This window comes from Protomyctophum parallelum, assembly GCF_964188405.1.
Source record: "Protomyctophum parallelum genome assembly, chromosome: 14".
NCBI classification, from domain to species: Eukaryota; Metazoa; Chordata; class Actinopteri; order Myctophiformes; family Myctophidae; genus Protomyctophum; species Protomyctophum parallelum.
Window position 1 is genome coordinate 8,819,344 of NC_139709.1, and position 25,236 is coordinate 8,844,579.

The following is a 25,236-nucleotide window of genomic DNA, read 5'->3' on the forward strand; positions in this document are numbered from 1 at the left end:
CATTGGTTGGTTTGAAAGGTGAGTTTATTGTCTATGGTTGTTCCCAGATATTTAAAGTCACTGACCTGCTCCACTTTACGTCAGTCAGTAATCAGTCCGTTATCAGTCATTTACTTGACGAGCAACTCCCACATACATACTTCTAGAGGGAGTGTAAATTATGATCTGGTGCCACCCTTTTTCAGAACAAATATGGGTAAATTCACCTTTCACAGCACTGCCACTCAAGTGTGGAATGCCCTGCCCCCTTCCCTCAAAACAAGCAAAGATCACTGGTTTCCTTTTTAAAAGGGTCTGAACATTCACCTGTCACTGTCATCAGGTCCCCCCCTTGTATCATCGTATTTCTATTCCAACCTGTACGTGTAGATTTAATGTGTTTGAGAAATCCTAATTGTTTGTTGTCACTGTTGTTATTGTGAATGAATGTATGGAACCTGAATGGAAACAAGAACGCAAGGTCTTTCTTCAGTGCTGTCCTTTTTGACATGCTGTGCTTGTCCTGTACCCTGTACTGTTTGCATTTTATTGTCTAATACAATTATCAATCAATCAATCAAACTTCCTCCCCACCCATAATATCAGGCCTAAAGATGGACCCTGAGCCCTCTGCTAACCCCCCCCCCCCCCTCCTCCCTCCTCCCAAACACATGAGACCAAGGAGCTAAAGGAAACGACGAGTATACTAATTGTAATGAGAAAGATGTAAAAGGTACACGATAGAAGGTAGCAACATTATAGGACTATAGAAACTAAGTGTATGAGACCAAATTGTACTACAGAACTGGGGGGAAAAAGACTGAAAAACGGTGTCACGCCAACATCACTGCCTTTCAGGATTTATAGGCAATTCACACTGAGACGGACTGAATCCGTTTCATTGGAACCGTTTCCGAATGCGGTTGCCTGGTCCCCGATGGCCATGATTCACATTGCCCGAGATTCAACAGCGCACCCGGGTACACTTCATTCAACATAATGTGGCTCAGAGGGGCGCTGTGGACTGAGGCTTTAGGAGACAGAAAATGTCATGTCACAGAAGAAGAGTCACTTTCAGAGTTTGGAGCAAATAATAAAGTGTGTTTGTGTTCCTGACGTTGTCTTCAGTTATAATAATAACATAACAATACACAACTAAAGCAGTGTGCGCTGATGGGCTTAAACAGTGCAATGTAACGTTGTCTCGTCTGTATGACGGTGACGTCACATACATATCCTTGGTATGTGTTAACAGCGATGTCACTGACTAATCCTTGGTAGGTTTGTCCTAGTTGCAGCGCATGGCATGTGTTTTATTTCTTTATGTTTTTTCCCACGGCTCGTGTTGTGTTCTGCTACTCAAACACTAGCGGATTATCAATCATTCTTTGTCAACATTCAAGTAGAACTACCAGAAGTACAACCCAGGTAAAATAATGTGTCATTATAAAAATATATAAATTATGATTATAGTTCACTTCCTCCTTTTAGTACGGATGGCTTTTCACATTGCAGCAATCCGTATCCGAGACTTTGATTGATTGCGATCCCGGGTACGGTTGGGCGATCCGCTCCCGGGAACGGTACGCATCATTCACACTACCACAACATCTGCCATAGTGTGAATCGCCCCTTAACAGTATCATTCTATCGTCACGCTGACTTGGGTTGAGTGTATATTAAAGATATCTTTTTTGCGGCTTACGCCTTTTATTGGTTTTTTTAAGGGACAGACAGTAGGCTGACAGGAAACGGGAGAGAGATGGGGGAAGACATGCAGTAAAGGCCGTGTCGGGCTCGGGAGTCGAACCCGCGGCACACTGCGACTGGATTACCAGTCGGGTGCCCAGACAGTTACGCCACCGCCTGGGCGGGTTGAGTGTATATTACGGTGCGCTCAAATTTCACGTCAGCTCCTGCTCCTGTATGCAAAATTGCACAAACATTTTCAGTGGTGGAAAGTACAATTTTTCTACTCTTATTTGAAAACTTTCGTTACTTTGTAGATTTTGATTATTATTACAAAACATACAGTAACCACTCCAGCCTCCTTGTAGATCGGCTAGTTTCAAGAGATTTTTGAGTGGTGCAACCACTCCTACAACCAGCAATGTCAGTGCGTATGTATGTATCTATGTAGCAGTGGTCATGAGCACGAGTATATGACTTATTAGTACCTGTAGGGGGAGCCAGAAACAGAGAGAGTGCTGTGCCTGCTGCCTGCTAATGAGAGAGAGAGAGAGGGTACTTTTGGTATACTTTAAGTGTATTTTGTGGACATTTACTTGTAACAGAGCATTTTTACATTGCAGTATTGATAAATTTACTTATAAAATGTGAGAACTTTTTCCACCTGACAGGCACATGAATCCACTCCAAAAAATTGTTACCACTTATACCAAACTAATAAATAATGTGGAAAATAAAAAATATGATTTGTAAAGTCATACATCGACTATGAATTGGTAGCATATTTCCAACTGTGTACAAGCAATTAAATACGAGCAATTAAATACAATATAACATATTTACAATGTTCGAAGTTAGATGCTTGTTTATAGCATTATGTTATACTTTAGCAATTGAAAAATAGCAGATCTACAAGCTCATAGCGCGGCACTCGAGCTTGTAGATCTGCTATTTTTGAAGTCTTGAAAATGTGATCTTTGAATATATATTCTTTCAGAGCGAACGTTTTTATTTTTAACTCAAATCTTTGCTTCTGGGGCGGTCCCTGGAACAACATATTTTCAGATGGGGGGGGGGGGGGTCAGCGGCCCAATTTTTAGAAACACTGACATAGAAACATAAAGGGTTTTCAGAAGACATTTGTAGAATCGTCCTCAGGTCTAAATGGGTTAAAGGTCATTCAGATCTACAGAAACGCAGATCTGTCTCTGTTAAGAATAGCACAGATACCATACAACATGTTATTGACGTTTAGAAGATTTAGAACACTTTCCTGGGGGTCTTTATGTGTGTAATATGTGGTTTTAGATGTTTTAGCAGTGAGCCCAGTGTCTCTGATGTCATGGACGCTGGGCTCACTTACTTCCTGGTCTACATCAAGAAAGCTTAGAGAAGGAAAAGACACCAACGTCATGGTGTCACGTGACTGGATGCCGGGGCTGCGCCATGACACCCCACCACGCCCCCATGTGCCAAAACTCGCATCGGAAGTTCGATGAATACATGGGAGTGGATGGGAGACCGCTGGACATCTTGTAAACAAACATTATTCATGAACGATAGCGACCTTTGTCATATAATCGGTCCAGGAATATAATAGAAGACATATCACAGATTGTTTTCCGACTTGGTGTTTTTCGACTTGCTAACTGTTTAATTTTATTCAGGAATTTAAAGAGCACAGCTCTGGTACCTCTGGGCTGCATGGGCTTAACCTAACTCCGCCAGCTGGTGGCAGTATTGGGTTCACAATCCTGCCTTCAAACCCCATAGGCCTATATTGTTTTTAATTCATCAACATTACAAACTAAATAACGTTTAAACAAATGTTGAGAATAAAGGATTTTGCAATATTACAAGTCAGTGGTGTTTGATGAAATACTTTTTTTCATATTAACAGTAGCCTTAGGACCAACCCGCCTAGTGTAATACAACAGTAGTTTTAAGTAGTACACAGTGACAAATCTGCTGCCGAAACTGCTGGGAATGTATTGGAGTGAATGGAGCAAAGTATAGACAAGCATATAAATAAACACTTTCTGAATGATTGAGACCATTGTAAAATAAACGCTTCTGTAACATAACATCACACATTACTTTCTACTGTCTTGAAGTCACCAACAAGTACCCATGAGTGGTCTAGGTTTACTGGCGCCCACCTCCCCCTATTTTCACACTGTGTAAAGTACCGTGCCAAATTCAAATAGCCACTACTTTGCATAACAACAGCTTTAACTGTTTATATACCTGAGCTGACTGTGAGCGCACGTAGCCGGTAAGCATGCCATGCACACTTGACTTACAGGAGTGTGGCTCCAGTAGGCTACTGCTGCTGTGTGGTGTTCTCCTCCATCAAATAACAGTTACAGATATATTCGTCCAAAGCAAACCTTTTAGTTTCGCTAGTGTCCAGTAAGGATGTTTGTCTGACCATTTTAAGTCTACTTTTGTGTTTTAGGCTTAGGCTATACAGCTGTTCTGTGTGCATGCCGCGATGCGTGCGTGCGTGCACGTCACGTTCCGTGGTACCAGTACAATTTCATTTAGCCAAACTGAAACTGAATAAGGCAATGTCTGGAGTTGATAGAGCAAGCATTAACTTCTTTAAGGTATGCCTATGCCTACTATATTTTGAGGGACACTTAAATCGTTTAATTACCTCTACATTTCACATGCAAATATTATACTTTCACTACAATTATTAGTTATTACTAGACTACTATTACGTTGTATTGTACTACTTAAAACTACTGTTGTATTATACTAGGCGGGTTGGTCCTAAGGCTACTGTTAATTTGCGTATTTATTCTGAAACTTAACCACTTGTAGAGCATATTACATTGTGATAGGCTACTGCTAGGCAACTTTTACTTTAGTGAAAACACCACTGACTTGTAATATTGCAAAATCCTTTATTCTCAACATTTTTAAAGCGTTATTTAGTTTGTAATGTTAGGCTTTTGAAGGCAGGATTGTGAACCCAATACTGCCACCAGCTGGCGGAGTCAGGTTAAGCCCATTCAGCCCAGAGCCGTACTGTGCTCTTTAAATTCCTGAATAAAATTAAACAGTTAGCAAGTAGAAAAACACCCAGTCGGAAAACAATCTGTGATATGTTTTCTATTATATTCCTGGACCGATTATATGACAAAGGTCGCTATCGTTCATAAATAATGTTTGTTTACAAGATGTCCAGCGGTCTCCCATCCACTCCCATGTATTCATCAAACTTCCAGTGTGAATTTTGGCACATGGGGGCGTGGTGGGGTGTCATGGCGCAGCCCCGGCGTCCAGTCACGTGACACCATGACGTTGGTGTCTTTTCCTTCTCTAAGCTTTCTTGGTCTACATGTTGTCTCAGTAAGACAGCCCTCCCCCTATCCACAAGGAGGGAGCAGTGCACCACAGCATAATGGGAATTGTAGTCCAGGAAGGAAGTGATAACCTGCATCCCACCACCACACTTCAGGCTTCATCCATTAATGTTTAGAGCATTCATCACTCCATTAACGTTAAAATTACGACGACAGCCCCAGGCTATCTCTCATAAATGTGGCGTTGCGGCCACGGTGGGACGTGGCACTCCATCATTTGGTAAAACAGCAGTGTGCGCGTGTCTCCACTCCAGTGTCTCTTATCTGCTCGGGGTTCAAACCAAAACTTATTCCAATCATGACTATGTGATTGCTGTCATTCAACAACATACCATAGGCCTACAGGGAACAGAAAATGTACGTACATATAGCCTGTTTATTATTGAATTCATGATTGAGGTTTTGGTTTAGGTCTTTACTGATGGGGGCGGCAGTGGCTCAGGGTAGAGTGGCTGGATGGAAACCGTGAGGTTACCAGTTCGAACACTTGAGCAAGACACTGAACCCCTAATTGCTCCCGATGTGCAGGTTGGTGCCTTGCATGGTTTCCTCCGGCATCGGTGTGTATGTATGAATGAATGAATGAAATATTTATTTTCGTGTCATGCCTATAGCTTGCTCCCACACAGACATCCCCCAACATAATAGCCTCAAGGCATTCACCAAATGGAACAGTGACGTCATAAAACAAGCAGCACAGGGAACAGCACCAAACTGTAACTTGGAGTATTATTAACCGTCTTCCTGCCATTGCCGAAGCCCTTCGGCAATTGAAGCATTAATTTGATATTAACGCTTGCTGCCATTGCCGAAGCCCTTCGGCAATTGCCCTTTATTAGTGCATATGATTGATCAAGCCATAATGCTACTCACGTTAGCCGGTTAGCTAGCACTGTTGTTAGCACTGCACTGGATCGTTCATATTAATTCACCGTCGCCATAAGAATCCATTCTATCCGTTTCTTTCAATCGCTTGTATCTCCTATTCCTTGTCCCAGATGGCATTTTTGGTCAAAACAGCGTTTCTTTGACGGCACGAGCCGACGTTGTGGAGTGCAAAAATGTACCGGCATTTTTCGATCATGTAAACAAAGGTTGTCTTGGCAACGTAAAGCTGGCAGGGATAAGCTCACTTCCGGTTGAGGCAAAATGTGGCTTTTCAAAATAAGAGCTCAAATTAAAAAAATGCTGGCATGAATTAGGTCCTAATTTCTCAATAAATGGCAGCAGTAAAAGGGTTAAATGTTTATATCTAAATTTCCACGACACCACTTTGGCCCATCCCATATGGGATTTATATGACACATTTAACAAAGTACATTGAAAACAACTGATTGAATGTTGTGTGTGTGTAAATGGGTGAATGTAATGCACAATCTATGTAAAGCACCTTGGATAAAGGCGCTATATATAGATGCACCATTTACCATTTACTGATGATGGGTTAAATTAACTACTGTCAACTCTTGACACTCCCCTCCCCCACCCTTAGGCGTGTGTTACTTTATATTCGAGTGGCGACACTAGTGTAGAGAGAGAGAGAGAGAGAAAGATTCATTAGCCACTTTAAACCTGGCGTCCCTATTTTTGTCATTAGAATGAAAATGTAAAACAATTTGAGTGATAGAAAATGTAACAAATTATTATATTTACTTTCAAAAATAGTAATTGAAAGGTCTCACAGCGCATCACATCGCACCGTGAGCTCGTAGAATGGCGCTATTTTATATTTGTGACTACATATAAAATAGGACTTGGCGGTTAATTTCCTGCATGTCAACAGTGGAGTCGTTGCACAGCATCACATCACAGCCTCGCTGCAACGTCTGACCTGAGATCAGATTCTAAAAAATGTTTTCTACATCCTGACAGTTTTCTGAAAAAGCTGTGTTTCTATGTCAGTCGTTCTGTGTCAGTGGTGAAAGACCCTGTGTTTCTGTGTCAGTGGTTCTCACAGGGTTAAAACCCTGTGTTTCTGTGTCAGTGGTTCTCACAGGGTTAAAACCCTGTGTTTCTGTGTCAGTGGTTCTCACAGGGTTAAAACCCTGTGTTTCTGTGTCAGTGGTTCTCACAGGGTTAAAACCCTGTGTTTCTGTGTCAGTGGTGCTCACAGGGTTAAAACCCTGTGTTTCTGTGTCAGTGGTTCTCACAGGGTTAAAACCCTGTGTTTCTGTGTCAGTGGTCCTCACAGGGTTAAAACCCTGTGTTTCTGTGTCAGTGGTCCTCACAGGGTTAAAACCCTGTGTTTCTGTGTCAGTGGTTCTCACAGGGTTAAAACCCTGTGTTTCTGTGTCAGTGGTTCTCACAGGGTTAAAACCCTGTGTTTCTGTGTCAGTGGTTCTCACAGGGTTAAAACCCTGTGTTTCTGTGTCAGTGGTGCTCACAGGGTTAAAACCCTGTGTTTCTGTGTCAGTGGTTCTCACAGGGTTAAAACCCTGTGTTTCTGTGTCAGTGGTTCTCACAGGGTTAAAACCCTGTGTTTCTGTGTCAGTGGTTCTCACAGGGTTAAAACCCTGTGTTTCTGTGTCAGTGGTTCTCACAGGGTTAAATCCCTGTGTTTCTGTGTCAGTGGTTCTCACAGGGTTAAAACCCTGTGTTTCTGTGTCAGTGGTTCTCACAGGGTTAAAACCCTGTGTTTCTGTGTCAGTGGTTCTCACAGGGTTAAAACCCTGTGTTTCTGTGTCAGTGGTTCTCACAGGGTTAAAACCCTGTGTTTCTGTGTCAGTGGTTCTCACAGGGTTAAAACCCTGTGTTTCTGTGTCAGTGGTTCTCACAGGGTTATAACCCTGTGTTTCTGTGTCAGTGGTTCTCACAGGGTTAAAACCCTGTGTTTCTGTGTCAGTGGTTCTCACAGGGTTAAAACCCTGTGTTTCTGTGTCAGTGGTGCTCACAGGGTTAAAACCCTGTGTTTCTGTGTCAGTGGTTCTCACAGGGTTAAAACCCTGTGTTTCTGTGTCAGTGGTTCTCACAGGGTTAAAACCCTGTGTTTCTGTGTCAGTGGTTCTCACAGGGTTAAAACCCTGTGTTTCTGTGTCAGTGGTTCTCACAGGGTTAAAACCCTGTGTTTCTGTGTCAGTGGTTCTCACAGGGTTAAAACCCTGTGTTTCTATGTCAGTGGTTCTCACAGGGTTAAAACCCTGTGTTTCTGTGTCAGTGGTCCTCACAGGGTTAAATCCCTGTGTTTCTGTGTCAGTGGTTCTCAAACCTTTTCATGTCAAGGTACCCCCAAAAAGTATATACATTCTGACCTGAGATCAGATTCATACGAGGTTTCCGCCGGACACACACTGGGTCTGAAGAACCTATTCTGACCTGAGATCAGATTCTAAAAATGTCAGTCGCTCTTCGAATTTTTCAAAAATAGCAGACCTACAAGCTCGTATCGCGCCACTTGGTGGCGCGATATGACCTTGTAGATCTGCTATTTTTCAATAGCTATAAGCATAACATGATGCTGACACCAAAATGGGTGCCCGCCCAGAATGGGTTAAAAAAAGCATGCGCTGTGAAAGAATATACTATATATTGAAAGATTTTCACACATCTTGTAGATCTGCTAATTTTCAACAGCTAACGTATAAAATATTGGTTAATGTGGTTAACCCATTCAGGACGGGAACCTCTTTTGGTGTTTTTAAGCATTTATTTTAAAAATAGCAGATCTATGCCGGGCTACGAGCTTGTAGATCTGCTATTTAGAAAAGTTGTGAAAATGTGGTACAAATCTTTCAAATATATATTCTTTCAGAGCGAACGTTTTTACTCAAATCTTTGCTTCTGGGGGGGGGTCCCTGGAACAACATATTTTCAGATGGGGTTCGGCGGGCAATTTCATATATTTTTGGGGGTCCTTGACATGAAAATGTTTGAGAACCACTGACATAGAAACATAGGGTTAGATGCGTTCCACATCTCAATGGGTTCTACTGTTCTGCCCATGGAAACAAGCAGAGCTTTAGTCCACAGCTGCTTCACTGCCAGGGCTTCTGCGCTGTGTCGCCTTGACCAGTGAGTGCTCTTCAAACATTCAAATGTCAAGGACCCCCAAATAACAATGTATTCGGCCACGGAGCCTTATCTGAAAGTATATGTTGTGCCATGCATAGGCAGGGACAAGGTTTGTGGTGTTAAACATATTCAAAATTGTACAAATCCTCTCAAGATTTTCTTTTTTGCGTGGAAACGGTAGATCTCGCAAGGCCTTGTTGTGAGCTTGCACGCCGGCTATTTTCAAATGGCTGATTGTATATTGTGTTAATGTGGTTAAACAGATTTTTAAGGCTATGTTAATGATACATTTTCCTGGGGACCCCCGCATGTAACCCCCTCAAGGACCCGACCCTTGCGGGTCCCCGGACCCCACTTGAGTCTCGATGACCTTGTGTGCCGATTGATTTGTTTTTGTTGTCCCCTGGGAGAGGGGGAGCCATGGGAGACAGTGGAGCAGATTACTGGCAAATTTCATAAGAATCGTTCACTTTATGATGCAAGCATGAACTTTGGCACAAATACAATCTAAGGGCCACTCTTATGGAAAAATGTGCTGGCTAATGAAAATTCCAAGATGGCGACCATGTCGGCCACCTTAGCGGAGAAGATAATGATATAATCTTTCAGGTTGTGATACAAGGATGAAATTTGGCACAAATTCTCTGTAAGGGCCACTCTTATGGAAAAAATGGCACTGGCCACACAAACATTCAAGATGGCGACCATTTCTTCAAGATGTCCGCCACCTTGGCGGAGCAGATACAATCTTTCAGGTTGTGAAAAAATAATGACATGCTGTGTTACCAGGCAGGGGTCATCATGCATGTCCATACACAAACGTGTCCCTGGCAAGACTTGTCATAGCCCATTTTATTTATTATTTAAAATTGAAAATGGTGCAGCAAAAACAGTTCTGTTCAGAAGGATCTACATGTATTTGCTACAAAAGCAAATGAGGGCAGAATTGGGCAAGTAAAGCTTGCTGAAAAAGGTTTTCACCGTTGAGAGAAAGTGTTTCAAAGTGTAACAATATATAACTTATCCTGTAAGACTATAACCATTAAGACCTCGCGTGCACACATCCGCCTGGGTGACTGGGGGGGGGGGGGGGGGGGGGGGTCAGATCAACATATGGAATGAATTATGTCTTGGCCATATATGGAGCGTGTCTTGAGTGTACAGGGTTTAATGAGGTCAGATCAATATATTGGAATGTCAGAACAGGTCAGCTCCATATATGGAGATGTAAGAGTGGCAGCGGAAGTGTCTTGATTGTACAGGGTTTGATGAGGGCCCAGGTTGGGCCAGGGTCTGTTGAGAACTCTAGTTTTCTGGTATCGGTCAAAAGGGAGACATCAAAGAGGAAGGACGGGTGGGACAGGATCAACATATGGAATGTCAGAACAGGTCAGCTCCATATAGGGTTTGAGGTCAGATGTAGAGTTGCTGGCCGGCTCCATATATTATGCATATATAGGTGATGATCCAGTCTTCTCCATGTATGGCTATCCAGGGTTTGATGAGGTCAGTGTCGTGTTCATATATGGAGTGTGTCACGAGGCTTGACTGACTGACGGCCATATATGGTGGCGTGACACACGGAAGGATGGACTGACAGGTTTTGCAGGTTTTCAGTGGAATTTTTTGGGGAAAATGTTTGAGAACGACTGACATAAAAACGTAGGCCCTCATTTAGTGTGTAAAATATTCCTGAAATTGGAACGTCGGTTTTGGAGTACACTCACGTCGGCATGGCATTTATGAAGAGATCCCCCTGGCACGGCACATTTGGCATTCGAGCGACGCGTCGGGTTTATCTTTTAACGAGCTCGAGACGAGGAGATTGCAATACCGTAACTCCAGAAAGACATGGGCCTGCTGCAGATGCTGGAAGCAGTTACTGAATATCAACATCTGAATACTGTCCAATGTCCAATATGACCCACCCCAGTCAAAAAACCTCTGTTTTAAATAGACACTAGTGCTTTCTAGGGTATGATTTGGGGCCCTAAGATGATTACAAAATCAATATTAACATCTTAATACAGTCCAATACTTAGGGGGTGAAATTATGACAGGCAGTTGCTGCTGTCAAAATATGACCCCCAATATGTCCATCACAAGCTGGCATGGTAATGAAAACCTTTTGTGGCCTTGAACAGAAAGCAAATCGAAGAAATGTTGTCTTTGTCAGACAGACACAAATAACGGCGCTTGTTTTTTCTGTTCTCTACAACAGAGAGAGATCAAAAGCCCTCAAAAGAGTCATCAGAGACTAGAGAGTGAACGAGAACTAGACATGTTTCCCATGGTTCTCTCAGAACTGGTCAACTACATTGTAGATTGTACAATCCAGTCTCAGTTCTTCTGATGTCATCTTCCGTCTTAGTAGCCACTACTAGCCAGCACCTTTTTCCATAAGAGTGGTCCTTACGGAGTACGGTATTTGTGCCAAAATTGTCATGCTTGCATTACAAAGTGAACGCTTGTTATGAATCTGCTCCGCTAAGAGTGAGACTTTGATTGAAACAGGAGTAATTTAATGCTCCTCCTCCGCAGGAGATGGAGACGCTGGCTAGTGGGTGTGGTGGGTCCTGGAGTCAAATGACAGTCCTACAGTAGCTGCCTTTGGTGTAATTAATACGTTCGTCGTACGACCGAGCTGCTCGCCGGAAATGTATTGACACGTTCATATGCCCAAAATAGGAATGCCAACCAAACAGAACTATATGAATTAGATTTGGCGGTGGTGCTGGTGGTACCGCGTCCCCCATTGAAAACCACTGACTACTACTAGGCCTGTCACAATTATTACATTATCGCCTGATTGAAATTATTTGAGATAATCGACATACAGTGCTTCCGGAAAGTATTCACACTTTTACCACTTTTTGTTTTGTTACAGGCCAGCCTAATTTCAAAAGGGATTAAATTAGTTATGGAAGCCTCTCCTCAGTAAAAGACAGCCCGCTTGGAGTTTGCCAAAAGGCACCTAAACGAATCTCAGACCATGATTAACACGATTCTGTGGTCTGATGAAACCAAAATAGAGCTTTTTGGCCTGAATGCCAAGCGTCACATCTGGAGGAAACCAGACACTGCTCATCACCTGGAAAATGCCACCCCTACGGTGAAGCATGGATGGTGGCAGCATCATGCTGTGGCGATGTTTTTCAGCGGCAGGAACTGGGAGACTTGGCAGGATAGAGAGAAAGATGAATGGAGCAGTGTACAGAGACATCCTGGATGAAAACTGCTCCAGAGCACTCAGGACTCAATTCACGATTCAAGGACCTGAAAATAGCTGTGCAGCGACACTCCCCATCTTACCTGACAGAGCTTGAGAGGATCTGCATATAGAATAATGGAAATAATACCCCAAATTCAAGTGTGCCAAGCTTGTAGCATCATTCCCAAAAGGGCTTAAGGCTGTAATTGCTGCCAAAGGTGCCTCTGTTTTTTTATTTTATAAATTAACGAAATATTTGAAAAAAGTTTTTGAAATGAGGCTGTAACAAAACCAAATATGGTAAAAGTGTGAATACTTTCCGGATGCACCGTAGGTTAGCTGGCAGGTTAAAACTAGCCCGTGGCTCCCAACATGCGTGACAGGTTCAAAGTAACCCGTGGCAGGTTAAAACTAACCAGTGGCAGGTTAAAACTAACCCGTGGCTTCCTGACTGTAGGACTGTTAGTATGTCAGTCCAAGCATGCACCCCCAGTGAGGAGCCCCCACTGGGAGGACCGTAAAGCCTCTGTCCTTCTCCTCTTCCTGCTGACAGGGAGTGGATTACTTGCAGAGCCAATTATTTCCCTCCCAGCCCCCCACCTGGCTTCCCTCCCCTGAACACGGGCCAATCGTGTTTTGTGTAGAAGACACTTGACACAGCCGACGGGTTTGAACCCACGACCTCCGTGGTGGTGGGCTACTTCACCATCACACCATCATAGCTTCAAATTGACATATTGGTTGTTCAGTTTGACCCACCAGTTTTGGAGATATGTCTTGCAGAAAACTGGCTTGAAAGGTTCACTTCTGTGGTCTCTAACATTACACCTAGCTAGTAGCTACATGTTTAAGCATTTATTTCATATTTACATGTCGATTTCAGCTCTGACACTTAATTCAGACATGCTCTAGTATGTAAGAGTCTGCCTGTGCTATTAACTCATTTTGGAAAAATATGTAAAAAGTAGGAAGTTGTGTGATGGCAGGCTCTCTACAAGGTCTCTACAAGGTGCGTTGCAATGCGACACATGCGTGATCTTGTAGATTATTATTATTATCATTACATTTGGCGATAATTTCTTTCAAATATTTAAGTTTTTTGTCATACTGTGCCCTGTGCAACATAATGCATTAACGAAATCACAATCAGTAAGTAAAATGTCACGGAAATGAAGAAAACAAAGCAATACTGCCTCATCAAAGTTGGTGGTGTGACTTCATATATTGTCAATTACTTCCGTGAGAGGGGGAGAGCCAGGTGGTGGAGTTGGCTGCTTTATAGCAGACAGTTTGAGGGTCCAATGGAGTTAAGAGGTTATATGTCCGAAGCACTTTTTCCTACCTTTCATTGGTTCAATATTTCAATAGCACTGATTTATGCAAAAATAAAACTAAAAGCTCAAAATTTGAGTTAGCTGGTGGTTTCCTCTCGACAGCAACGATATGCACTGGAAAGGGAAGAACAAATATATATATATATATACTGTATAACCGTTTGCAAATTGGCAATATCTAAGCATCAAAGCCTTAGCATGTTCTTTTGATCAGTGTGGCCTGCCCTGAAGCTCCTGGGCTGATGATGTAAGTGTACAGTATGCAGCGACAGGTGTTGAAACGATCAACGCTGTGCTGTGAAACCGCCAAGTGCCGGGGGTGGGAAAAAAAAGCAGTGGTGTCAAAAAATAATCGATTCCGGCAATGCATCGCCATTCGACCGTGCAGCGATGCAATGCAGCAATGTGACCTAGTTGATAATCAAAGCCTAGATATAATATATAGTTATAGTTCTGTTAATATAATATAATTGTAAATAAAAGATGTTGTTCAGTATCTGACTGCTTGTAATTGACTGCCATGTTGTGCAGAAATATAGGAAAGTGTGATGCGTCGCAATGCATCGTAGAATTGAATCGTTACCTGGTGAATTGTAAACAAATTGTATAGAGCACCGAAGTCCACTGGTTCATGTACTTTTGTATTTGCATTGTAATCCCCATAGGGGGACTTTAGATCAACTCATAATAACTGTGTTTGAAAAATAAACAAATCATCCAGGCCGTTTAGCTCATATGGATATGAAGAATCAACTGACTGAGAGAAAACGCTATTGTTATTGCTGCTGAATTAGTTAAACTAGACCTGTACGTGCCCGTCGGCCACCGGCCTACTTGAGAACGATGCAACTTGGGAACCTAATAATACCCATTGTCAACTTGTCATAGCACCCGTTTTAACTATTTGTCCCTTTTGTGCCCATACTGTATGGAGATCTCTGTATCTGTCTGTCTGCCTCTGTCTGTCTACCTGTGCCCGAAGAGTGCAAACTGACTGTGAAAAGTGTAGTGGTTAAGTAATCAATTTGCAGGTGTGGGGTTGCCATGGCAATCAATTGGCTGAGGCAGAGGCTGGAAATTCAAAATGTACTTCAGTAAAAGTACAAAAGTGTTGGCATCAAAATGTACCAAAAGTAGAAAGTACTTGTTATGCAGAATGTCCCATTTCATGTTTTCAAATGTATACAAATATTTTGAAAATAGTAGATCTACAAGCTCGTAATGATGCAACGCGAGGTAGCTTACTGGTATATTCTAGTCTAGTGTAAGATTGAGTCCTTGTGTTCCTCATCATTTCCCCTGTGTTTCTTGTAAAACCCTTTTGTGGCCTTAAACAGGAATCAATCCCCTCCCAAAAACACAAATGCAATGTTGGCCAACAAGGAAACCGATTGGAAGAAAGAAATATCGTCTTTGTCCGACAGACAAAAATAATTGTGCGTGTTTTTTCTGGTAGAGAGAGAGATCCAAAGAGTTAAGTCTTAAAGGACAACTTTAGTTTTTTTCAACCAAGGTTCATGTTTTAGGTTATTATTAGAGAAAGTAAAAGATGAGTGTTCATTTTTCTTCATTTGCTGCTTTCTTTCATTTTAGGGATTTTAGCGGTTTTTGACAGGGGGGCGGGGGCATTCGAGCATGGGGCTATATATGTATTCTTTTACAAAATATTATGGCGATTTATTATTTTATTATTTACTATAGTCCTACTAGACCCCAAGAAATTACATCTAGCCACAAAAGATCACAGGATCTACTGAATGTGAAGGTAGCCTACTGGGGGGAAGCCACACTGACATATAGGCTCAATATGTCAGTTTGACACAATCAGTAGATCTCGTGAACTTTTGTGGCCAGATGTAATTTATTGGGGTCTAGTAGACTATAGTAAATAAAATAAAAAAAAATTGCTATAACATTTTGTAAAGAAATACATATTTAGCCCCATGCTCGAATGCCCCGCCGCCCCTGTCAAAAACAGCTAAAATACCTAAAACGAAAGAAAGCAGCAAAAGAAAATGTCATCTTTTATTTTCTCTAATAACCTAAAACATGAACCTTGGTTGAAAAAAAATAAAGTTGTCCTTTAAAAAGACAAGAGTGAACGCACACACTGATAGCCAAAGTGCAGATTATTTATTTGGATGCAGAGTAGAATAGAAACCAACGTCTCGGCAGGTACAACTGCCTTCTTCAGGTTATATGGAAAAACATTTCGAATCACATATATAAATAGAGCCAGGGCTAAACATTCAACCAATCACATACTGATAGTGTTGCGGGCAATCCCACCTAAAACCCTCAGAAAAAATAAGACATCAGAGAGTGAACGAGAAGCAGACATGTTTCCCCTGGTTCTCTCAGAACTGGTCAACATTCTACAACATTGTAGAATCCACCCATAACTCCAACCCTCCGGCTGCACGCCCCTCCACTCTGCTCTGCTCAGAAGCATCACAGTTGTCATGGTGACCTGAAAAGTCTGGTGTAATGTAATCGATTACCCTGTGAGCACTTTGCCAATCAGTGTCATTGGAGCGTGACTCCTAAGTGCCGCTGCCTGCCTGCCCGTTTGGACCCTGGCTTATTGCCCTTGTTAACCCATTAACACCTGAGACCAGATTCTACAAATGTCTTCTAAATCATGACATTTTTCTGAAAAACCTATGTTTCTATATGGGTGGTTCTCAAACTATTTCATGTCAAGGACCCCACAAATTATATGTAATCGGCCGACTAACCCCCATCTAAAAATATGTTGTTCCAGGGACCTCGGTAAAGCAAAGATTTGAGTTAAAAAGGTTTGCTGTGAAAGAATATATATTAAAAGATTTGCGCCACATTTTCACGATTTTTTTTTTGTTGCAGATCTGCAAGCTTGTAGCGCACACTCTGTGCCGCGCTACGAGCTTCTAGATCTGCTATTTTTCAATAGCTAAAGTTTAAAATAACAGTTAAAGTGGGTAAAAGCTAAGGTAAATGTGTTCCAGGTCGTAATGGCTAAAATGCTCCTGCGTCTTCCTGAAATTGACACCCATTCGGTCCCCCAGTTTGTATGGTGTCAGTATAGGTTTGCGTTTTGTGTGTTTGCGTTGCAGGTCTGTTTGTCGGACGGTTTCTTCCAAACACCTTCATGCTTTCCTCAGCCGTCGAGGGGGGTGAATGGCTGAGTGCGGCACACATTCCACATTGTAAAGTGCTTTGGAAAAGGTTTTATACTGTAGAAATGCAGACAATTACATGTTGCTAGGAGACGAGCCAAAGTCCTTGGACACACAGCGACCAAGAACATCTATTTCTCACCATGGGAACTGTTTAGATATTTTAACTAACTACCAGAGCTAATAATTGGTATCCAGGGAACGGAACGCGCGTTAATATGAAAACCCGCATCTCCTGCGTCAGCCATCGTGACACGCTCCATAGTTATATGGCCAGTTAGTACATCATTCATTCCATATGTTATAATATGAGTTGGAACATTTGCTGTTGTCATGGTTGCCAGTTTGAAATAGTGTTTTTTTAACGTTATATGAGGTGTAATAATTTCAACCTTTAGGCTGTTGATCCTCACGGGAGAATCCATGGGTGTCATACAGTGTCATCATGCAAGATCATTCATACAGTCTGAGGCCTTTGTTTGTGGGGAAAAATCGACCTAGTTCCGATCGTTGGCTAATGAGGGTGTGACAAAAAGAACATTATTTATATGTATGTGTGTGTGTAAATATATATATATATATATATATATATATATATATATATTGGAGCTGGGACTCGATTACAAAAATGTATCTAATTAATCAGAGGCTTTGCGATTAATTAATCTAGATTAATCGCATTTTAATCGCATATCAATATTCAACCCGAGAACAGCGAGAAACCTTTTTTTTTTAAATGTTTTTTGGTATCCCAGTGAATCAACGAATAGTGACTACAGGATACCACTCATTTTCAACATTTTACTGTCATTAATATACCTGTTGGTATTGGAGGTCTGAAAAAAAAATTGTAACAGTAACAAGTACATCTCAGTGACATCACAAAGCTGTACTTACTTCATATTGTTACTGTTTTTTGTCAGACCTCCAGTTCTAGGCAACACAAAATGGGGTGACTTTTTATTATTTCCAGTTTTCAGTACTATAGAAAAGCGCCCAGTGAGAAACGTTCCGCGGTGAAAAAAAAGGTGCGATTAATTTATCTGTAGTTAATCGCAATTAATTTTTCTGTAGTTAATTAATCTAAATTAATCGCAATTAGTCCCGGCCCTAATGTATATATATATATATATATATATATATATATATACACACACACACACACACACACACACACACACACACACACACACACACACACACACACACACACACACACATTTTAGGCAAATTAATCATACAAAATAAGAAAAAGTCTTGGTTAGGTATGTGTGCACTGCAAACTAATTACTCTAATTACAACTTGCTACAAAGTAACCAAATACTTTTGACATTTGACATTTCTAAGTAAGTTTCTTTCTTTCTTTCTCCAAAAAAAACAAGGCAAGACAAAACTAAAAATTTGAGAAACAACCTAATGGGAGAAAGAATTCGACAGAAAAAAATGTATATATACATATATATATATATAATCAAATTTAATAAAATAGTACTGGTAAAAGTCTATCCACTGTTGTACAAATGACTGGATAATCAGTCAGAAATACAGGGCGAGGCCTGGGCCGTGGCTCAGTGGTCCAGGCACCTTGGCCGGTAGTCCGAGTCTGGCAGTGTGCCGCGGGTTCGACTCCCGATCCCGACGGCCTTTACTGCATGTCACTCCCCCATTTCAGCCTACTGTCTGTCCCTCTATAAAAAAAAAATAATAATGGCGAAAGCCGCAAAAAAAAACATTAAAAAAATAAAAAATACAGGGAGTATCAGCTCATGAATATATATAGACCTGAGGACGATTCTAAAAATGTCAAACATTTTCAAGGACCCCAAAAATATATATTATATATATTGGCGTCTGACCCCCATCTGAAAAATTGAAAAAGATTTGAGTTAAAAACGTTCGCTCTGAAAGAATTTCTAAAAAGATTTGCGCCACATTTTCACGAATTCTCTAAATAAATTGCAGATCTACAATCCCGTAGATCTGCTATTTTCCAATAGCTGAAGTATAACCTAATGCTTAAAACACCAAAAGGGGTTCCCGTCCTGAATGGGTTAAAAAGGGGTGCAACCACTCCAAGGAACAGCAATGTCCCTATGTCCGTCCCTATGTTTAGAGTACCAATAGGGGGCGCTGTTGCACCAACTCACTTCAGACTGGTCAGATTATTTTTCTTCAGGGAGCCACTCAGCAAGCATTTGATTCTTTCCAATTCATAATAGGAAGCTTTAACTTGTCTCTCTCTGCTCTGTTCTTCTCCGTCTATAGTGGCAAACGAGGATGACGAAAGCTCAGCCAAGCCACTGCCGAGTTTTGAACGTAAGTAGTATGCATTGTTTTAATTCCTACAATGAAAGCCCATTTTGGGCGGGAACCCCTTTTGGGAGCCCCTTTTGGTGTTAGCATCATGTTATGCTTTAGCTATTGAAAAATAGCAGATCTACAAGCTCATAGCGCGCCACCGAGTGGCGCGCTACGAGCTTGTAGGTCTGCTATTTTTGAAAAATCGAAGAACGACTGACATACTGTAGAAACACAGCTTTTTCAGAAAACTGTCAGGATTTAGAAGAACGTCTTAGAATCTGATCTCAGGTCAAAATGGGTTAAAATGAAAGTAAATCATCATGTCACTGACGCAGTACGGCCACACGATGGCACCATCACAAAGGCTCCTCATGCCGAGTCATCATGCTGATGATCAGTTGGCAAATCTGCTGTTGGCAAAGAAAACCATGTGACGGTGTGATATGAGTTTGGCTTATTTGCCAGGCTAGATGATCAGTGCAATGGCAGATGAAATACACCACTTTATGAAGTACACCACTTTATGAAGTACACCACTTTATGAACACTTTATGAAGTACACCACTTTATGAAGTACACCACTTTATGAAGTACACCACTTTATGAAGTACACCACCTTATGAAATACACCACTTTATGAACACTTTATGAAGTACACCACTTTATGAAGTACACCACCTTATGAAATACACCACTTTATGAACACTTTATGAAGTACACCACTTTATGAAGTACACCACTTTATGAAGTACACCACTCTATGAAGTACACCACTTTATGAACACTTTATGAAGTACACCACTTTATGAAGTACACCACTTTATGAAGTACACCACTTTATGAAGTACACCACTTTATGAACACTTTATGAAGTACACCACTTTATGAAGTACACCACTTTATGAACACTTTATGAAGTACACCACTTTATGAAGTACACCACTTTATGAAGTACACCACTTTATGAAGTACACCACTTTATGGACACTTTATGAAGTACACCACTTTATGAACACTTTATGAAGTACACCACTTTATGAAATACACCACTTTATGAAGTACACCACTTTATGAAGTACACCACTTTATGAAGTACACCACTTTATGAACACTTTATGAAGTACACCACTTTATGAAGTACACCACTTTATGAACACTTTATGAAGTACACCACTTTATGAAATACACGACTTTATGAAGTACACCACCACTTTATGAAATACACCACTTTATGAAATACACCACTTTATGAAATACACCACTTTATGAAGTACACCACTTTATGAAATACACCAATTTATGAAGTACACCACTATGTTGTGAACCGTTTTTACCCCTGAATTAATGAATTGTGAAAATAGCCGAAAATCTGTTCTTTTTTTTTATTATAATTTACAATTTGGCCAATGTTTGACCAGTTTTTGTAGTATAGTTTGCCTGGTGGGTGGTGATGGGTGGTGATCCTCCTGAACTTAAGCTGCACCCACAGCTGTAGTTGTATGATGAAGGGGGACGGGTTTGGGGAGGGGCTGTTTTTCATTGGCACGTTTGACTGTCAAGGGTTCAGCCTCTAGGAAGAAACCCTAAATACAAAGTTAATACACCATTTCACATAAAAAAAACAACTCCATGGTGTCTAATGAAGTACTGTCACCTCATACGCATGAAAAACTGTAAAAAATAAAAAATAAATTGGCACTTCATCTTTACATTTCGATGTAAGGTCTAAATGGGTTAAAAATGTCCTTACATTGTCACCTCACAGGTTGAGAACCTCTTTCCTCATGGCAGAAAACACACTGAGCAGTCGTTGTTTGTGTGTGTTTTTTGGTGGTGTTTTTACATTGCAGGCTCCAAATCCCAGAGTGCCTTGTGGAACGCCATCACAAGCGGGATTGGGATCAAGGGCCAGACCCCATGCAAGACCCCCGTCAGTGACCCGCGGTGTCCCGAGGAGATCCTGGCCGACGAGATGCCCGCTGCCGACCGGCCAGACGCCACCGAGAAGACAGCCATCAGGTTTCAGCCGTTATTACCGTGGATTAAGAGCGTCTGCTAAAGGCCTACATTGTAAATTGTCATTGGTTACATAGTGCAGCGGCTGGCGGCCTTTTCAGGCCGCGATGATCATATTTGAACTGGGGGACACCCCCAAAATAATTATATTTGAACTGGGGACCCTCTTATAATAATTATATTTGAACTGGGGACCCCCCTCAAAATAATCATATTTGAACTGGGGACCCCCCAAAATAATCATATGTGAACTGGGGACCCCCCCAAAATAATCATATGTGAACTGGGGACCCCCAAAATAATCATATGTGAACTGGGGACCCCCCAAAATAATCATATTTGAACTAGCGTTGCGAGTCATTGTGAGCTTTTAGATCAGCTATTTTCACAATTCTTGCCTCTTTCTTATTATTTGACAATTTGGTCAATGTGGTCAAAAACTGGTATAGTACAGTTTGTTGATGCAGTAGCGGTCTTTCTTTCTTTCTGTCTGTCTTTCTTTCCATTTTGTGAGGTATAAAAAGTCCTTCAATTGTCACTTTACTGTCATCTGGTCCCCACAAAATCATGTGGGGACTCCCGACAGGTTGAGAACCAGTTGACTTAGTGTTAATAATTGATGCCAACGATGCCCACACGGAGGTCCGGTGGGCAGACAGGCCCCAGTGGGCAGACAGACAGGCCCCGGTGGGCAGACAGACGGGCCCCGGTGGGCAGACAGACAGGCTCAACTGCTCCTCCTGCTCAACTGCTCTTGTCTTTTTCTGCTGTTTTTCTTGTTGTATTTAGCTTTTTCACTTCTATTGTTCACACAAGCCATAATGCAAAGATGCAAATTAGAGGCAAACATTGCATTGGAATTCATTACGTGGCTCATATACAGTCCTAATCATGTTCACTATGCAGTCCTCTGTGTTTATTTCTTTCCTAAAATATCTCTAAATATTCATCGACTAGGGCCACGACGGGTCTCAATCCGGCACTGTAACTGTATGAGAGGGAACAAGGTTTTCTCTCTCCTGGTATTAATGTTTTCTGAATTTAATTGGCGTGCTCTTTAAACGGTAGGCGGGGAGATTAAAGAGGGACGTCTGAAATGACGTGCTTCAAAGTTGAGAGGCTGCCACCCGACATTTATAATTCATGCTACGCGCGCACGCACACGCACGCACACGCACGCACGCACGCACCCTCAACAGCCCGGTAGATGTACAAAGTGTGGCTAATTGCTGTGTATGCCTTCTGACCCTGGATGTGATTGATTCCAAGGACTTCAAACCACCATTACCATAATCTGTTGTCACTTTTGGAATACTGAATAACTGAATGACTCTTATTTCCTGCTTCCAATTAACCTGCCTGGCTCAGGAGGAGACTATTAAGATGTGTTCAGACTTGGATGGTTAGAGTTGATGCGATTACATACAAAGTCAATGCAAAGACGAGAAGTTCTGCAAGCGCCACGTACGAGGCTGAAGTCTGAACGCACCTTTACAAAAGCCACTTAACGGCTGTTTAGTAGAGCTTTTGCCAATGGACACTGAGAAGGCACAACGGACGCTCACAGGCTTGTGGCAGTTCTATGCAAAATGATCAGAGGTTATGCACGGCAGCACGGATTAACGTTCTCGGTCCCCACGACCGATTTCAGTCTTTTTGATTCCATAGAAGCCATCATGTCTTCTTTGGCGGCACAGCAAAAAACATGCTCTCAATGCGTCATGCGTTGAGAGCTTGTAGAGTTTGTAGATCGTCTATTTTTGGTTATTATTTCAGAGCATCTGATGTGATCAAACTAACCTCGGAAACCCAGACGTTTTTATTATGGTCAAACTAGCAATGAGTTCCGAGGCATGTTCCATAAAATCTGTAATAGTCTCGGTCGGATAAAGCAGAGGTTAAAGCCTCAATCTGTGATTTCTTTAAGCTGGTTGACACTTGACAGCAGGGACAATATTACTAAAACATAATTAATTGTCTTGTGTTGATTGTTTAGGAATCAGAGCTAGTGTGTTGGGGCGGCTCCTTCCATGCTGTCACAAATTGCACATTTAGGACTTGGTCATGCAAACATTTTCAGTCGTGAGATTTTATTTTTGCTTTAATCCATGAGTTATGTCAAAAGCAGTAGCATCGCGGAGATTTGCCTTTGCTTACAAGAAATTCAAATATTCACAGAGAATCACTTCCCTCTGGGGTGTTTGTTCGGCACAATGTTGTGCCGCGGTCTCATTTGCTGTTAGCAATGCATTCTTATTTCTGGGTGCTGTTCCGCACTGTTGTCACATTGTTATGTGGTCTTGTTGTATTCTCTTCAAGTACATACAGGTCCACTGCTCCCTGTTATCAGGCGGGGATGAGGAGAAAATGATTTTCCACTTGGCTAGACACTGACTTCTTCATTTAAAAACATAGCTTGAGGGGGCACGGTGGCACAGTTGGTAGTGCTGTCGCCTCACAGCTAGAAGGTCCTGGGTTCGATTCCCGCTCGGGACGCTGTGGGTGCTGGCGGCGTGTTTCCTCCTCCGCGTCATCAGTGCCCATACCCGAAGGCGGGGTTGGCAAAAGGGCCTTTCTGTGTGGAGTTTGCATGTTCTCCCCGTGTCCCCTAGGGTAGGTACCCTTACAAAAAACATGCAGTAATCCTGGTCACTAAACTGCCTCCCCCTGGCAAGTCGGGGCGCCTGGTGGAGGGGAAAGGAACTGGTTGGAATAACGTGTTCCTTCCACGCGCTACGTCCAACCAGGGAAACTCCCCCCTGTCAGGTGTAAAGGAGCAACTTGGACACTCAGGCATGAAGGAAGCATGAGTTCAAGTCCGTTGCTCTCCCCTTGTCCCCCATATATGGGGACTAGGTTGGAGGAGGGTGTGTAGAGCCCAGGATCACATTAGATGATTGACACAGGGGTGAAAAATGGGTTACAAAATCGTGGGATAAAAAATATATTTAGTAAAAAAAACATAGCTTGGCGCTAGTGTCAATTAATACACTATGTCACAGTAAATAGAACTACCCCAAGAGTTCCTCTCTCTCAGACATCAACTGATTCACAGAGACAGTGGCATGTGTGGCATGTTGTTTTCATACAATGTATATAAACTGTCTGCTACATATGTATACTATATGTAGATAGACAGAGTGGCTCACAATCTCAGCCTGATGGCCTCAAAAGTCTAATATAGCCCCCGAGCTATATGCAATTTTGCTTTTGGCTTAGTGGTTAAGATGTCGGCTTTCCACGTGGGAGTTCGATTCCCGGGTGTTACACATAACATGCGTGCACACATACATGCATGTGCGTGCGTTTTCTGAATGTGAACCTTTGAGTTGGTGTCACATACAATACGATCTGGTTTTAGGTTGTCCAGTTGTAGCAGCTCTCACACTGTATGATTGTCAGTTGCAAGTAGTCGACTATCCAGCTCATCTGCCTGGCTCACGGAGTCCCCTCGAGATCCAGGAGATATCGCCTTTCTCTTGGCCAAAGCAGGTAGGGGATGTTAATAAGGAGCTCGTCCCCAGAGAGTGAGTGTGTTGCCTCCGGGACCTATAGCCGCGGCCGAAATGACAAATGACAAGAACATAACATGCAATGATTAAATCACTAACGGAGCGCGGGGCAATCCATTACGTGACGTCACCACCTTGTCACCTTCCGGCCCGGAGATGTCGCTGCCGCTCCGCCGAGGGTAATTACATTTGATCAGAGGATGGAGACGGATGCATGTGAGGCTGCTGCAGAGGGAGATGGAGACAGATGCATGTGAGGCTGCATGCTGCAGCAGCAGAGGGAGGTACCATAGCACTGCACTGTGGAGACAGATGCATGTGAGGCTGCAGCACAATAACACTGCACTGTGGAGACAGATGCATGTGAGGCTGCAGCACAATAACACTGCACTGTGGAGACAGATGCATGTGAGGCTGCAGCACAATAACACTGCACTGTGGAGACAGATGCATGTGAGGCTGCAGCACAATAACACTGCACTGTGGAGACAGATGCATGTGAGGCTGCAGCACAATAACACTGCACTGTGGAGACAGATGCATGTGAGGCTGCAGCACAATAACACTGCACTGTGGAGACAGATGCATGTGAGGCTGCAGCACAATAACACTGCACTGTGGAGACAGATGCATGTGAGGCTGCAGCACAATAA

At 42.3% G+C, this 25,236-nt stretch overlaps 1 protein-coding gene across 1 annotated transcript in view; it reads left to right on the plus strand.

Annotated features, from left to right (window-relative positions):
- Nucleotides 1-25,236, plus strand: part of LOC310870115 (FYVE and coiled-coil domain-containing protein 1-like) — a gene marked incomplete at its 5' end in the record, with an annotated part of 300,865 nt that overhangs the window by 1,197 nt on the left and 274,432 nt on the right. Inside the window, 2 exons of the mRNA XM_083781167.1 lie at nt 19,020-19,070; nt 20,906-21,074. Coding sequence (XP_083637293.1) covers nt 19,020-19,070; nt 20,906-21,074 — 220 coding nt within the window. The remainder of the gene's footprint in view (nt 1-19,019; nt 19,071-20,905; nt 21,075-25,236) is intronic.